This window comes from Plasmodium vinckei (assembly GCF_900681995.1).
Source record: "Plasmodium vinckei vinckei genome assembly, chromosome: PVVCY_13".
Classification (NCBI taxonomy): Eukaryota; Apicomplexa; class Aconoidasida; order Haemosporida; family Plasmodiidae; genus Plasmodium; species Plasmodium vinckei.
This window is the reverse complement of record NC_051305.1, coordinates 1335294-1351825: the sequence shown is the minus strand read 5'-3', so window position 1 is coordinate 1351825 and position 16532 is coordinate 1335294. Positions and strand designations below refer to the sequence as shown.

At 24.2% G+C, this 16532-nt stretch overlaps 5 protein-coding genes across 5 annotated transcripts; 2 read left to right on the top strand and 3 right to left on the bottom strand.

Moving 5' to 3' along the window:
- Nucleotides 1-349: 349 nt before the first annotated feature.
- On the top strand, nt 350-1209 carry PVVCY_1303570 (autophagy-related protein 12, putative; the record flags this gene model as incomplete). Its single annotated transcript, XM_037634761.1, has 4 exons — nt 350-455; nt 664-794; nt 991-1053; nt 1153-1209. The coding sequence occupies 4 exons, from the start codon at nt 350-352 to the stop codon at nt 1207-1209; spliced, it is 357 nt and encodes a 118-aa protein (XP_037490810.1).
- Nucleotides 1210-1357: 148 nt separating this feature from the next.
- On the bottom strand, nt 1358-2887 carry PVVCY_1303560 (conserved Plasmodium protein, unknown function; the record flags this gene model as incomplete). Its single annotated transcript, XM_008624030.1, has 3 exons — nt 1358-2305; nt 2427-2638; nt 2827-2887. 3 exons carry the CDS (start codon nt 2885-2887, stop codon nt 1358-1360), a joined length of 1221 nt encoding a protein of 406 aa, XP_008622252.1.
- An 85-nt stretch (nt 2888-2972) lies between these two features.
- PVVCY_1303550 (conserved Plasmodium protein, unknown function) lies at nt 2973-3971 on the top strand (the record flags this gene model as incomplete). The annotated part of the gene is made up of 3 exons (XM_008624029.1): nt 2973-3062; nt 3334-3408; nt 3657-3971. 3 exons carry the CDS (start codon nt 2973-2975, stop codon nt 3969-3971), a joined length of 480 nt encoding a protein of 159 aa, XP_008622251.1.
- Nucleotides 3972-4160: 189 nt separating this feature from the next.
- PVVCY_1303540 (mediator of RNA polymerase II transcription subunit 6, putative) lies at nt 4161-4778 on the bottom strand (the record flags this gene model as incomplete). Its single annotated transcript, XM_008624028.1, has 1 exon — nt 4161-4778. The coding sequence occupies one exon, from the start codon at nt 4776-4778 to the stop codon at nt 4161-4163; it is 618 nt and encodes a 205-aa protein (XP_008622250.1).
- Nucleotides 4779-6307: 1529 nt separating this feature from the next.
- Nucleotides 6308-15636, bottom strand: PVVCY_1303530 (biotin carboxylase subunit of acetyl CoA carboxylase, putative; the record flags this gene model as incomplete). The annotated part of the gene is made up of 3 exons (XM_008624027.1): nt 6308-6560; nt 6699-6916; nt 7168-15636. The coding sequence occupies 3 exons, from the start codon at nt 15634-15636 to the stop codon at nt 6308-6310; spliced, it is 8940 nt and encodes a 2979-aa protein (XP_008622249.1).
- Between the last annotated feature and the right edge of the window lie 896 nt (nt 15637-16532).

Genomic DNA, 16532 nt, shown 5'->3' with positions numbered 1-16532 from the left:
GTTTTTATTATTTAATATTTATTTTTTTCTTCTATGTGGACATCAAATTAAAATGAAAAACAACCAACAATTTAAACTGCTAAATATATAAGGAAATCTACAAGAGCATTTAAAATGTGTGATACTCACTTTGCTAATCTTAAGTACATTTTTATGCACTGATGGAAATTTTTAATAAGAAAATAAATAAAATGAAATTAAGGTAATAATTTGGCATTTTATTTGTATGTTAAATTGAAAAAATTGAGAAAAAATACTACAATAGGAAAAAACATTAAAATTGCAATGTCATATATTATTATTTATTATCCAATTTTTTTGTATGTTTAAAAACATAGCCCTTAAAATAATGTCATATTTTCCTATACGCTATTTTCCAAGCTTCGACAAAAAACCTGATATGAACGAATGTATATTTTCCAGGCGTAATAAAAAAGGTATAAAAGTGGAAAAAAGTAAAAGATAAATGATATATAATGTATATATTTTTATATAAATAACTATTAATGATGAAAAGTGGTACAAAGAAAAACATCAAAGAACGAGAGTTTATATATTATTATAGCATTTTTTAAATGTCCATAGATAAATATATATATGTCGAGTACAACAATGCACATATGATATATATCTTTTACATATATTTGTTTTAAAATTGAACAGTGAAAATAGTACTTAAAAGCATAAGTGGGATATCTATTTTGAAAAAAAACAAAATTATTATAAATGGAAATGAAACGCTAGCATCCATTTTAAATTTTCTCAAAAAAATATATAATAAAGAAGAATATATAGTAAGAAAATGTGTACATAAACATGGGCGTATATATATGTAGAGGAAATTATAGTGTATTGCGATGTGTACTAGTATCTATCAATAAGAGAGAATTTTCATGCACTATTTCATATTATTCATATTGTTGGAATCTTATTGAAAATTAGAAGTGTATTTTAATTTCTTTTATACTTACCTTTTGTTATTTTATGCAGTATCTATACATTAATAACACGATTAAACCTAATTTGGACGATTATATATCAGATTTATTTGATGTAAGAATATATAGTTAAATAGATTCGAAACAATATATAAAAAACATAAATACAGTATATATATACATAAAAATTTGCATAATCTTTATTCCCATTTAGTTATATCAAATTTCCAACAGTTTAAACATTTCATATAGTTTCAATCCAGCGTATTAAAATATAAGGGTAAGCAAAATAAACAACCACAAAAAAAAACGAAAAAATTAGGGAAATATAGAAAGGGTAGCAAATGAAACTTTGCTTATATGCATGGATATTGTCCCCTTTAGTTTTATGCAAAATGTCTAAAATGCTCAGTTAATTTTTATATTTTGTTTGTATCTTTGCCTTTCTTCATATTTTTATTTACATTATACTTTTCGGAGAAATTAACAATTTGAGGACTCTGAATTTCGCTATCATCACTGTCACTACTACTGCTAGTAGTATTGCTTATATTGCTTTTCTCTTTGTTTATGTTTTTTGATTTTGTTAGAAAACTATTTTGATGATTTTGAATATTTGTAACTTGGCTAATTTTTTTGTCTTTATTTTTTTTATTTACATTATAAAACTGTGACTTAAATATAGAATCCTCATGTTGCTTTTTGTGATCAACCATTTTGTTTTCATCCTCTTTCTCCTGTCGTTTATTATTGTTATATTTCTTTTTTATAAGTTTAATGCTTTCTGTATATTTTTTAATTTTTTCGATGTCATCTGCTTGTTTTTTTTCTAGATTTTGTATTTTATTATTTAGACAAGTAAGTTTATCATTCTGCAGCAATATTTTTTTTTTACATTTATCATTATCTTCATTTTTGTCTTTAATAATTTTGTTTAATTTGTGTATCTTATCTTGTAATGATTGTATTTGAAATTCTTTTTCATTTACATTCTCATTTATTTTATCTTGCTTCTTTATATTATTGTTTACATCTTGTTTGTTTTTTATATTTTCCTCATTTATAATAATAATTTTTTCATTTAATAATTTGATATTTTCATTTAAATTATTTATTTCATTATCTTTTTCATTTAGTTCATTTTTTAAAATAAAAATATCTTTTTTCATATTAGCTATATCAATATTTTTATTCTTGTCTATATTTACAAAATCTTTATTCTGTTGTTCTATTTTTTCCTTTTCTGTTTTAATTCTATTTAATTCATGCATTAACATTTGAATGTTTTCTTTCAGCCGATTATTTTCATTTTCTTTTTCTGTACATATGAATTGTAGTTCTTTACATTTGTTAGAAAAATTAATAACCTGAAAATAAACACATTTTTGTTAAGTTAAATGTTCATACCATATATTTGTGTACTTAAATATTAGTGTGTATTATAAGTATATACATATAAATACATTTTTTGTTTATTTCTTTATATACTTGTGAGGATAGTGATTCATTTTCCTGTCGCATATTATTTATTTCATCTTCATTTTGCAGTAAATGTAGATTTAGCTCTTTTATTTTATTAACTATATTATCTTCTTCTTTTATCCGTCCTACATTTTTATTTAATTGAGCCAACGCATTGTTATGCTTTCCAGCATTAATGTTATTAATGTTTTTATTTTTGGTTATGCATTTTGCTTCTTCTGCAAAAAATTAATTCATAATATGTGTGATGAATGTTCCATCGAATAATAGGAGATAAAAAAGGGAGAAAGAAAAACATGCACAAGCTATATATCCCAAAAATACATTAAACATAAAGAAACAAAAGAAACTAATAAAAATATATTTTATTTTTCAATTTCTACTTATGCGTATTATTAAATTTAACTTTTTACAGGATATTCTTGAGTTGTTAGTTTTTTTTGGAAAGTGCCTTTTATCTTATTCATTTAAAAATATATCAAATTAGCTTTGTTTTATTTTTTATATTATTCCTAATTATTATTACTATTTAATTTTAAATGTTTAAACACCATGAGTCATCTTGAGTTTTTACATAAGTTTGTTATTTCACATTCGAATAATTTTTTGCAAAGTTTTTATGCTGTCGTGGAAAGTTCACAAGTAAGAAGAAAAAAAGGAAAATCATAATAAATAAATGAATAGACATAACATGTGGATATAACTAATTGCATTCGTCAGTAATAGGAAATGGATCCGCCTATTTATAAATTATATATTATTATTCTGAATAAATAAATTGTTATATATGTTTAGCATAAATGCATAATATGCCTAACACATTTTGTCTCCCTTAGTATACGAAAATCGAAGTGCATATACTTTCATAATTTATAATTACATTTTTTCATATATTTTAATTTATTTATTATAGATAGAATGTCTTGAATGCCCCATAGAAAAAACAGGCATTGATAATTTTTTAATAAAAATATACATAGATAATATAGTAAGTCACAAAAATCGAAATAAAAAAAATGCATAAATATAATGTGTAATATTTGTGATTATATAATAAATAATGTATCACAAATGCTTTTACGGTAGAAATAAATTATCAATAAATGTAATTTATATATATATAAATAGAGAGTAAATAGAAACGAAATCAAATTAAAAAATGTGTATAATTAAAAAAAAAAAAAACTCCGAATAGTTAACTCTTTCTGAATAAACATATATTTTTTCTTTCACCAGATACATAATATTAGGACGCTGCTGTTAACGTGCTTAAGTGGATCTATTGGGAATACACTTCATAACACAGAAATCGAAAAAAATGATGAATATATTTATGTAACATCTAGTGAAAGTAAAAATGAGGATAGCATTGACTATAATTCAGAAGATAACAACAATATAAAAAATAATAATAATGCTTACACCAAAAATTCATATTTTTTAAATAAATGCAAAAATATTCACAATCTTAGAAAGAGTTTAGAAAATGCTAAAATAAAAACAACTAAACATACTCATATCCAAAACAATATTTTGTCTTATTGCATATGATAGCCACACTGTTTATATAAGCTTTTGTTTTTTATTATCATTTTTTGCAATTTTTTTGTGTCCTATGATTTTTTTTATAAATAAATTTTGCATATAAATTTTAGCTTGTAACCTAACTACTCAAATATATTAGCGTGTAAATATCTCGCTAAGTATACTTTTTAAAAATAACCATTCTTACCATTTTATTTATTTTTTTTTTTTTTTGGTAATCGAAATATTAAAATCGTCGAGGCTAAAATTTTTGTGTGAATCGTCTAACTTCTTAAGGTGTGCTTTATTTTCAAAATAATAATTTGATGTTATATTAAAATTCATCATATTATTTACTCGGTCATAAAAGTTTTCGATATTTCGTACAATGTTATTTATTTTATTTATTAGTAATTCCCCAAAAGAACGTGAACTATATATCTTCCCATTAAAAACACAAAACATTTGAGTTACTTTTTTGAAAAGAATGTTTTTTAATTTATATATATGTGTTAGTCTTATATGATAAATAGAATTTGTATTATAATATATATGCATACTAGCGCTATCAGCTGGCTCATCCTTTTTTAAAACATCTAAATTATCATAGCTTATATCAAATAAATACCCCTCATCTTCTTCACCAATTATTTTCCCTACTCGAATTTTTTCATTTAATGATATATGACTTTTTGATGTATAAAAAGGAGAAGTATAAAAATAATTTAAAGCATTTTCTCTATTATTTAATATATTTTTTGATAAAAATATATTATCCACATATTCTATTTTGTTATCTTTCTTCAATTCGGATTCATAGTATGTTTCTGCCATTTGTGTTCTTATATAGATATATATGTAGTTGTATAGGCAGCTATATTATTTATTCGTTTTATGTTCCCACCAAAAGTTGAGAATAATAAATAAACTATGTAACAAATGAAATAATATTATGAAGCATATTTGCTGAGCTACAAGAAGGGAATGCCCTCTTTCAATGTTTTATGGGAATATCTTATCTGTTTAATTGTATTCATATATGTGTGTACAATAAGCATACACAAGGGGTACATAAATAGTATTTTAATACATTTCTGAGTCAGTATAAACCCTCTGTTTTTATTATTTTAATTTAAGTGGTAGTAGAAGTTCTTTTCTTAAATATACTATTATATTTTATGTATTATTATATTTTTTGTGTTTTGATAGAAATAATTATTGATAAATATATCGGTTTTATATTTTAATAAAAAATAAAAAAATAGGTGGATAAATAATATCATATAAGCGAATTATATGCATGATGATATCTCAATTTGGAATTATTAGAAAAAGAAAAATGACAAAAGAATGAAAGATGCAATATTCATAAGCCAACACATCCAAATATATCACATGGTACAGAACTAATGAAAATGTGCATAAATATTTATTTATTTCCAATATAGCCTTTTAAAAAATATCCAGCTTTGTGACAAAAATTGTGAAGCTCCTTTTTAGGAAAATGAAAAGGTATTTAATTTTTATTTATATCCTTAATTGTTTTGTTTGCTTTCTATAGCATATTTCCATAATAAATATATAATTGTAAATATAATTATTGTAAAAATTAAAAATAAATAATAAAATTCCTTGATAAAATATGGTGATTTTTATGTCACTATTATGAGGTGGTAATTTTGCATTAATAATTTTTTTTTATAATTAAAAAACGATTGAAAGCATCTATTTATAAGTAGATAGCATATATTCCATATAGTTTACAAAACAATTTAATACTTACACATGAAATATAAAGATGTGATAAATCATATGATTTTATTTTTTGAAAATAATTGTATGCAATTACAAGCATGCGTATATGGAAACATATATATACTTATACATGTAGCTGATATGAAGCATTTTTTAAAATTTTATTGTATCATTTGTGTGAATTATAATACAACCAGATTTTCATACAAAGTGCATAAACCTGTGCATATTTTTTATCACAATATTATGGTAGACAATTTATATCCATTTTTTACATGCTTAAAATTTTATACCCTCCAAAATGTAGAATATGATGTATAAATGCGATGTATATAGAAACCCTCGCTTAAACCTATATATCACATATATATAGTATATATATTATATATAATGAAATGCATTGGCAAATAGTTCGAGGCATTGATATTATCAATGTGATCTATGTTTTCAAAAATGAAAAAGACATATTTAAGAAGCAAATAAAATAAAGAAAATTATATTTTATTTTTTATATAATTAAAAACATTAGATGTATTATTTTTCATCCATACACATTCTTTTTCTATGCATACATAACATATAGCATTTACCCATTTGAAAAAAAATGTTTAAAATTCATAAGAACTAATTTTTTTATAAAGTTCCATTTTTTGTGTTTTTGATAAATTTTGAAATTCTTTGAAAATACCATCTAAAGTTTTTTTATGTAAAATTTTATCTTTTATCTTGTTCATGTTTTTTAAAACATTTCCAGTTAAAACTCTTTTGCATACAACTTGGTCATCACTTTCTGAATTTTTAAGGTCGTCGATAATATTCTTAATTTCATCAGATTTTGCATAAGAATCTCCAAATTTTTTGCTACAAAAATGAGAAAAAAGAAATAAAGAATCAAAAAAAATTCTTTTTGGCAAATAGAGAATCTTTTTTTTATTTTTCTAATTAGGGAAACACATGAAAACTAAATCGAATATGCATATGATTCATGTATTGTCTTACTTTAATGTATGCAATATCAATCTTCTTAATAAGCGGTAATAGAAAAAGGATCGAGATATTTCCCATGGAACAATCTTTCTAATAACTCCTTTCTCCTTCATACATGAGGATACATCATGTAGATCTGCATATTTATGACATACTTGTAAATAAAATGGAAGCAGTTCCTTTTCCTTCTTTTCTATTTCCATTTTTACACTTAAAATTTCTTCTTCATTCTAAAAAAAAGACAAATTGAGAAAATAAATAAAAATGCAACAACAAAAAAGTAATAATAGTAATGTATATTTATATGGAAATCTCTTTAAGTATATTTCCACATAAAATGAATTCATAAATATGCATATATTCACTTTGTACAATTTTTAAATATAAAGCATTATGCATGTAACCATCTACTTTTATTATTCATTTGATTTGCTCATTTTACTATTCTTTCAATTCTTATTATGAATATTTATTGGTTTACCTGAAGAGTCGCGAGTTTCTTATTTAGTTCTATTATATATGGATCACTGTTATTCATTAACTTTTTTATTTCTGCAAACTTAAATTTGACTTCTACTAATCCTGGAGGTTCTAATATTCCACCTTTGCTATTAGTATCTGCATACATTTCTATTATTTGGCTGTTCAATGTTTCATCTACTACTACCCAAGACCCACCTCTAAGTTCTCCCAAAATGGGTATGTATACAAAAACGGGATGTTTATAATTAACTAATTGATTAACTATCATCGATCCAAATTTTAAGATACTGTTAAACATATCCATAGTACCTCCTGAAAAGCCTCTCCAATTTGCAAAGACAAATAATGGCAAATTCTCTTTATTAAAATCTTCAATAGATTGCGCAGTTTTATATGAATTATCAGGTACAAAAACACAAGGAGCATTTGTTGTTTTTATAGCTTTAGTTTTTAATGCTGGATCACATGGAACAGTTTGGGTAACTAAATTTTTATTTACAGCAATAAAACCAATTGGTATTGATCCTAATTTTCCTCTTCCAGTTATAATACCTTTTCCCCATTCATTCATGTATTCAAAGTAACTGTTTTTGTCTAAAAATCCTTGTCTTTTATCAGATCCTTTTAGTAATTCGATGATATCCGCTTCATTTACATTGTCCATATCTATATCATTTATTTGATTCCAATTATCTGGGATCACGTCATTAATTTCATTCACCGATTCTTCATCACAATTTTTTTCATTGATATCCATAAGTGAAGTATCACTTTCTTTGACATTTTCTTGTTCGAAAGTAGTACTATCTGAACTGCTGTGTAAACTGTTTTTTTGCGCATACTCTTGTATGTCTCCATCACTAGCGTATCCCTTTGGATAATTATTAAATTCTTTATCAGAATCAATTAAATTGTTTATGTTTTTAGATTTGCAAACATCCCGTTTGATATTTTCTTGAAATTTATTATGAATTAATTTTGTATCTTCTCCAAGAACATCAAAATAATTGTCGCTCGTTTTAGGAACATATGACAACCACTTGAAAATTTTATCTACTCCATCCTGATCATTTTCAGCTTCTAATTGAGATATTCCATTTTTCATCATAATATTTACACCTCCTAATTGTTCATTACTTATATATACTTTTTCACCTAATATTTTGTTTAAAGCATTAAAACCAGTTAATAAAAGAGATGATCCTTTTTTTTGAATAGTTCGTTTACCTAATCTAACTAAATAAGCACCAATTCCAACACTTCTTCCAGTGACATATGAAAGAGTAAAAATTTCGTCATAAGCTTTTGAGGTTTCTCCTGCTATTAATCCACTACCTCTTAAGTTTTCTACCCCTATATGATTATTTAAATTTCCTACAATAGCATCAATTATATATCTTTTTTCTCCATTTTCATAAATTTCTCTTAAATAAATAATATCTTTTTTAGGAATCTGTTCTTTTATTTCTTCTGTTATATATAAATATTTATATCCAAGTTCTTTTTTATTTTCATCATTCCAGGATACTTTAATTTTATCCATAAGATGATTATATAATCCTATTTTTGCTCCAGAGTTGCAAGAAATAGATATACGTGGTATTTTTTTTTCTCTTGCATAACATGATACTCCATAAAATAGTTCGTCTTCTAAAACACTAAATGCGCCTCCATTTGTTGTAATGTCATTTATTATAAAAACAATATCTCTTCCTTCTTTATATTCATCTGTTTTTACATTCATTAACAATCCAATTACACTCAGTTTATTTTGTCCTATTTCCAAAGAGTTTGATAAATAAAGTGATTTTTTTATTCGAATTTCATCATTACTTAAATTTTCAAAATTTTCAAAAAGCCATTTAGATTGTTTATCATTTTTATTAGGCTGAGGTTTTTCTTTCTTGTCTGCACTTACTGCATCATTTATTTCTTCGTGTTTGTCCATGCTATAATCTAACTTGAATTCTTTCACACTATTAATATAATTAAAATTGTCATTCAAAGTATTATTTATCCTATTTAGTGCAATGTTTATAAGATTAACAAAATCATAAGCGTATATAGTGTCTACATCTCTTGCTCTCTTTCGTTTTAAGTACAATGTATCGATAAGAACTGGATTTATTTTATCCACTTGTTCAATAACCTCTTTTTCATTATCAAAAAGAACGTGCAATTTCAACAATTGGTTAAGCTCTAATTTTGTTTCATTATTTGCTTTGTCTTTAATTTCTGTATATACTTTAATATATACATTATTAACATAGTTATCTATGAAAAGCTCATTATATTTATTGAGGAAATTTTTATAAATTTGTTTAATTCCATTTATCTGATCTTTTATATTCGAATTATTAGGCAATACTATATGATATATTATATTGCTACTAATTTTAATATCCTGAATCGATGGATTTAATCTATAAGTACTTATATCTTCTATAGATTCCTTTAATTCAGACATAAATAAATCATAAATTTGATTGCTCATTTGGTCCTTTTCTATATTTTTTGGCAATAGTATATTGTTTTTTCCATTTGGGGTCCTTTCAATTTGCTTATGTTCATCATGGATCTTTGCATTGCCTGAATCAATTTGTTTTTGTAAATCATTTATATCGATGATTCTTTGAGCAAATAACGAAGAGTATTTATTATTTTGTTTGTATGTTCCTAGTGATATTTTAGTTTTATTAAATATTTCTTGTCCTACATTTTTTAATTCAAAATTTGCTGCAATATCTTCTGAATTGAGAATTTCTTCTTCAAAAGGAAGGAGGTATGTTTTACTATTTATAGTAGAATCATTTTTATTAGTTTCTATTGGATTTGTTTTGGGATTGTCTTGCACTTTTTTTCGTTCTTTATATGTGTTCATATCAATTTTATGAATTTCACTATATTTATTTCCAAAATAGTTATATATATATAAAGTATTCACTTTTATGGCAGCTTTATCTAAATAGTTTTGCAATGAATTAAAGAAAAGTTCATTTTTATTTATTATATGTAAAGTATTTATCATATCAGATTTGATTTTATATAATATGTCATCCAACATAGTTTTAAACTGTTCAATAGTGATGTCTTCATTTAAATTTAGTATGGTATTGTTATATTCATGATTATTTATAGAAAATATTAAACAATTGGGTGAATGTGGCTTCGCTTTTATAGTAGAATATTTGTACAAATTACGTAAATATGTATTGAAAATTTCCTGATAATTATAATTTTCAGTTTTAAATAACAATGGTAAAAAATAGTGAATATCAAATGGGGATTTTAAAAAGAATTTTATCTTTTCTTCATAATTTGTATTATTTAAGATTTTGTCTATTTTATAATAATCCATATTTTTGGACTTAGTAAGAAGACGGATATAATTTTGTAAACTTTGCTTCTTCATATCTTCCATATTTTTATTATATTGAAAAGAAGATTCCAAATAATGAATTTTTTCGATCTGTTCATGTAAATATATAATGTATCTCGATAGTAAAATTATAGATCCAAAAATCTTTCCTTTGAATTCTTTTAATATTTTTATTTTATTTAAAATTTGTAAAGACAAATCCATTTTTTTATCATTTATTATATTATTTAATATTTTTTCTAGAAATTTTATACTTAAATAGTTGTATGTATATGCATGTATAACTTCATATTGCTTTTTCTTATCACTAATACTGTTATATAAAATAGAATAAATTTCTACTTCGCTAATAATTTCCTTTTTCGAAAATAAATGATTGTATTCTATAAATTTATCTAATATATAATTTAGATTTGTATCAAAATTATTTTTGTCTTTTAAGAAATTTTCAAAGCATTTTTCATAATCTTGCTCATATCCTTTTAGTAAATATTCAATTCTTTTTGTGTTTGATAATTCAAGGAAAAATTCATTTCCTTTATCTTTTCGGTTATCAAAATTTAATTCAACCTTTTCATTGAAATTTGTATTGTCTCTATTTCTACTACTTTGTGAATTATCATCAATGCTTCTACCTATTTCGGTATCGCTAATTATTTTCGCTTTATCCAAGTTTTTACCCTCAAAATTTACTGGAAAATCAATTTCAGTAGAAACTATTTTGTTTTTATATGATTGATTTTTATAATTTTCATAAGATATAAAATTGTTACTATTATCTATTCTTTCTTCAGATATATTATTCGTCCTTTGAGTAACAAGCGATTCATTGCTACCAGAATTATCAATTGAATCATTATGCATTGTATTTGTAGTAGATAAATTATTTTCAGAATTATCATTTATTAATTCTTCATTAGATGCTGTACTCATTTTATTTATGGTATTTGTTATCGATAAATTTAAATTCGTTAAATATTTTTTAACATAATTAAATTTTTCATTTAAATAATTTTTTGATCCTATAGATGTTTCTTTGGTAGTTTCTGGAATACTTGTACCATCTTCTTGTTCCTTTTTTGTGGACGCCAATGATTCATTATTAGTATTTTTTTTATTTATCTTATCATAGATTAAGGTGTCATCTGTGGGATCGCTCTCTATATACGAATCTCCTATTTTATTGTTATTGTCGTTTTTCTGAGAAAATAAACGAAACATACTATTTTTGTTATTTTCTCTATTTCTTTTTTTCAAAAACAATTTGTTTCGTCTATTTACTTGGTTATTATATATTTGTTTGTCTTCTGTGCAAAATTGTTTTTCATTTGTTTCCACACCTCCCGTTTTTATATCTTGAATAGACAGTGATTCATTTGGTGTATCAACCTGTGAATGGCTATTAATGGATTTTGTGGAATCGATTTTATCATTTTTCGAATTTTCAAATTTTTCTTTTTCAATGTTGTTACAGCACACTTCATTATTATGCGATTCTTCTGTTAAACCTGGAAAAATTGTTCCATCTAATTCATATGCATTTTTGTTTGACAAATTTAGATGCCCAATAAAATCAATAATTTTGTTATTGTTATCATCATTTGGGGAATTATGATCATCCTTTTCCTTTTCTATAACTCCTAATAAATCACCAATTTTTATCATAGCACCTTCTGACATTTTATGCTTTAAAATACCAGTTTCAGTAGATTTAAAAGTCATAATCATTTTCATTGCTTCTACTTCTATGTAATCATCAAATTTGTTAATTTTTTCGCCATCTTTTATTAAATATTTTACAATTTTCCCATTCGTATTTGATATTAAATGATATGGATTTGTAATAACAGGAATAAATACATTGTCGTTCCCTAAATTCATATGTGTTCCTAAAGAATCTTCTATACATGTATATATATATGTTTGATTATGGAATGATGCAAATATTTTATTATTTTCTTTATCATATTTTGCTAATATTTCTATTTCTTGATCATTTATATTCAGTTTATATAAATCTTCACCAGTATTATATCCCTTGAACATATATTTTACATTTTGAAAAATTATATCAAAAACATATGCTCTTTTCATTTTTCCCTTTAAACTTATGTCATTGATACTATTTTCTGATTTTATTGAAATATCTTCCCTATTTAGACTATCTTCCATATTTTCCATTTCTTTCATAAAATAAATCAACAATTTAAATATGGCAGCACACAAAATAATTATATGAAAAGTATTGTAATATATATTTTTTTTTCGTTCTATTACAACATCTAGCCAATTTGTTGTTATATTGTTATCTATAAATGCTTTGGACTCTAATATTTTTGCTAAATATTTTGTAACTGTCTTAATTTCTCCGTCTATGTTTAATTTCCTTAGTGCTAGAATTAAATTCTTTCTCGCCATTTCTCTTGTTTCCCCTTTTGCAAATATGTGACCAATTTGTGAGTCCGAAAACTCATGAACAAACCCATTATTAATAGAAAAATACCCCCATACATCTTTCGAATTTTGAAAATTAACATTTTTTACTAAGCCTGATGTTGGTTTAAAACTGTCATTACTGTTTTCGGCTGTTATTCGAGCAGCAATTACATGATTTTTAGTGTGAGGCATGCTGTTGTAAAAATCAAACATACCCAATTTTTCACTCAAATTATTTTGCACTACACTATTATTATCTTTTTCACTTATTGGAAGTTTTAACTTATCATTTGAACTACTATCACTGCTTAATGATGCGTTTTTTTGTGTTTTCTCTTCTATTTTATATAATTTTTTTATATCGTCTATATTTTGAAGAGGTATGCCCATAGCAACTTGAAGCTGAATAGCAACAATATTGGTATCAGTTATTCCTTCTGAAACAGGATGCTCTACTTGTAAACGGGTATTTAATTCTAAAAAGTAATATTTGTTATTAATTTGATCATATAAATATTCAATGGTTCCTGCACCTCTATATTTGATCATTTTTGTTAAACGTATGGATGCTTTTTCCATTTCTCTAAAAGTATGTGGAGGAACAATAGAAGGTGGGCCCTCTTCAAATATTTTTTGAAATCGTCTTTGTGTAGTACAATCTCTACCACTTAATGAGCAAACATTTCCATACATATCACCAACAACTTGTATTTCAATGTGTCTAACATTGCTACATACTTTCATTAAAAATATTGGTGAATTTGGTAATTCATTTTGAACTTGTTCATAATATTTTTTTATTTCATTTTCATTTTCTACCTTTCGAATACCTTTCCCACCACCACCTTGCGACGCTTTTATCATAACAGGATAACCAATCCTTTTACATTCACTGATGCATTCTTCTAACGAATGAACAGTAGATTTATCATATATATCTGGATTAATTGAATTATTTTCAAAATCATTAATTTTTAAATTATCACCACTCCATTTAACAACAGGCACATTAACACTCTGAGCTAAAATGTTGGCTGATATTTTATCACCTAATGCTTCCATAACATTATCAGTTGGCCCAATAAAAATTATATTTTCCTTTTCTAGCATGGATGACAATAATGGATTTTCCGAGCAATGCCCCCAACCTGGCCAAACCGCATCGACATTTTCTTTTTTCGCAATGTCAACAATTAAAGAGACATTTGCGTAATTATAACTGTTTTTTCCAGAGGGAACTTTAATAACTTTATCTGATAAAGATATGTATTTGGAATTACTTTTTATATCATCTTCAGTAGCTAACACTATTATTTGTATCAAATTTTCATCATTAAATGTTTTAAATAACCATTCTTTTAACGACAATATGCATTTTAATGCTGCCATACCATTATTAGCAATTAATAATTTTTTTATTATTTTTTCATTTTTAGTTTTTAAATAATTTATATATGGATATCGTCTTTCATTTATATAATTGATATAATCTCTATATGCTTTTTTTTTTATATTGCTTGTTTCTTCGTATGTTAAAAATTCAGTGTCATCAACATGTTTATTTTCATTTCTTTCACAAGTATCATTTTTTTTCATGTATATTCGTTTATTTCCGAATTTTGCTTGTCTTTTATTTATACTGTTCATCGATGTCTCATTTTTCTCTCTGTATAATGCAGGTGCTTCTTTTTCCACACTATTTTGAATAGTGTGTACATTTTCCAACGGTTTAAAGCTGTAAAATAATTTATTCAAATTTTTTTTTTTCTTATTTTTCGTATTAAATTTTTTAAACGAATAAAGATGTTCTAATATGCTATCTGAATAATAATGTAATAGTTGGTCGTTTTGTGATTTTATATAAGAGTTAAATTCTTTTGAATATTGTGATTGCTTTAAATTTGCATCATCAATTATATTATTAGACAAGTTTAAATTTGAAAAGTTGTCTATCAGATTCTCTAAAACTTTTTGTTCTCCATTGTTTATACTGTTATTATTTTTCTTTAAATCGTGTCTAGTTATGTAGCTGCAATTGGAATCATTTCTAATGTCACTTTGAGCATAGTTTCTATTTGATGTAAAACTGAAAGATCTTTCCTCAGAATCTTCATTTAAATTATCCCCTATGTTGTCATATGAATAAGTTTTATCAATGTCATAGCTATGACATCTACTACTTACATTATTTATGCTATCGTTATCTTCATCATTATTATTTCTCAATTTTTCTATATCAAAATCATCGCCCTGGAAACTTTTACTTTTAAAACTACTACTTAATGCATTCGAATATTTATGAAGGGTGTAGAGAAATGCAGAACCATTAGAATTATTCTTTGAATTTTTTTGCGCATTTCTTTCTGAATTATTATATATATATCTAACCGTTTTATTTTTTAAAATGGAATTTAATGTATTTGTTCCTTTAGACACAAATAACGGCATAAACTTATTTCGATAATTTTCAGGCAAGACATTATTTGGTCCTTTTCTATTTGGGTATTGGTCTCTCGTTTCTTTTTCTGCAAAATTATTGTCATTAACATTATTATACATGTGCATATAATAATTGTTTTTAATTTTTATAGATTTTGTTGGATTTTCAAATATGAGAACAAATAGTAATATTGATAAAAAGATACTAATCATTTTTTTATTTTACTCCATTTATATATTTTCTTATTAATACCCCATAGACACAAAGGTGTAACCTTACGTAAGCATAAAAGTATAGATATGCGATGGGGTATGCAAATACATATATTCGCGTCTAAACAATTGCATATAGGGCTTGTGTTTATAGTATATATACTTATTACATTAGAAATATGCTGTATAAGATTCATAAAAATATATTGCATTACCCTGCTTAATTTTGTTATTTTAATTTGTGCCCAATTTTCTAAACTCTGATTTGTTCGATTTTTTTATGGAGGGTAAAATTTCGAGCGTCTTATTTAACTTTTATTTTTCTTTCCGTTTTTCTCTCTTTTTAATATGCTAATTGCTTGTTTATTCTTCAAGTTTATTAAGAGTACAAATTTATTTATTCAATTGAAAACTAGTATATAAATATATATACATGTGCATATATATGTATATCAAATTAAATAGAACAAATACAAATACAACAGAATATTGAAAACTTTGTTATGCATATATTTCTTGGCGTCTTGCTTATATAGATATTTAAATATGAGCACATATATTTATTATATTTACACACATTTATGTGCATATATTTATATGCATGTATATATTCCTTTTTATGTGTCTGTCTGTATATATATGTGTGTGTATTATATCTATGCATTTAGATATTCAATAAATGGGATGGACATATTTACAGAAAAATAATCTTTATAATATTATTTTTCATTTAATTATTTGTAGCCATATTAAAAAAAGTAAAACAATCCCGTTTAATAAGTTCCCAAAACAAGTTTGCAATTGAGAAATATATCAATTTAATGACATAATATATATCTTAAGGACTGTTTTCTATTTTTTTTTACTTTAACATACAAATTATTTAATTTTATTAT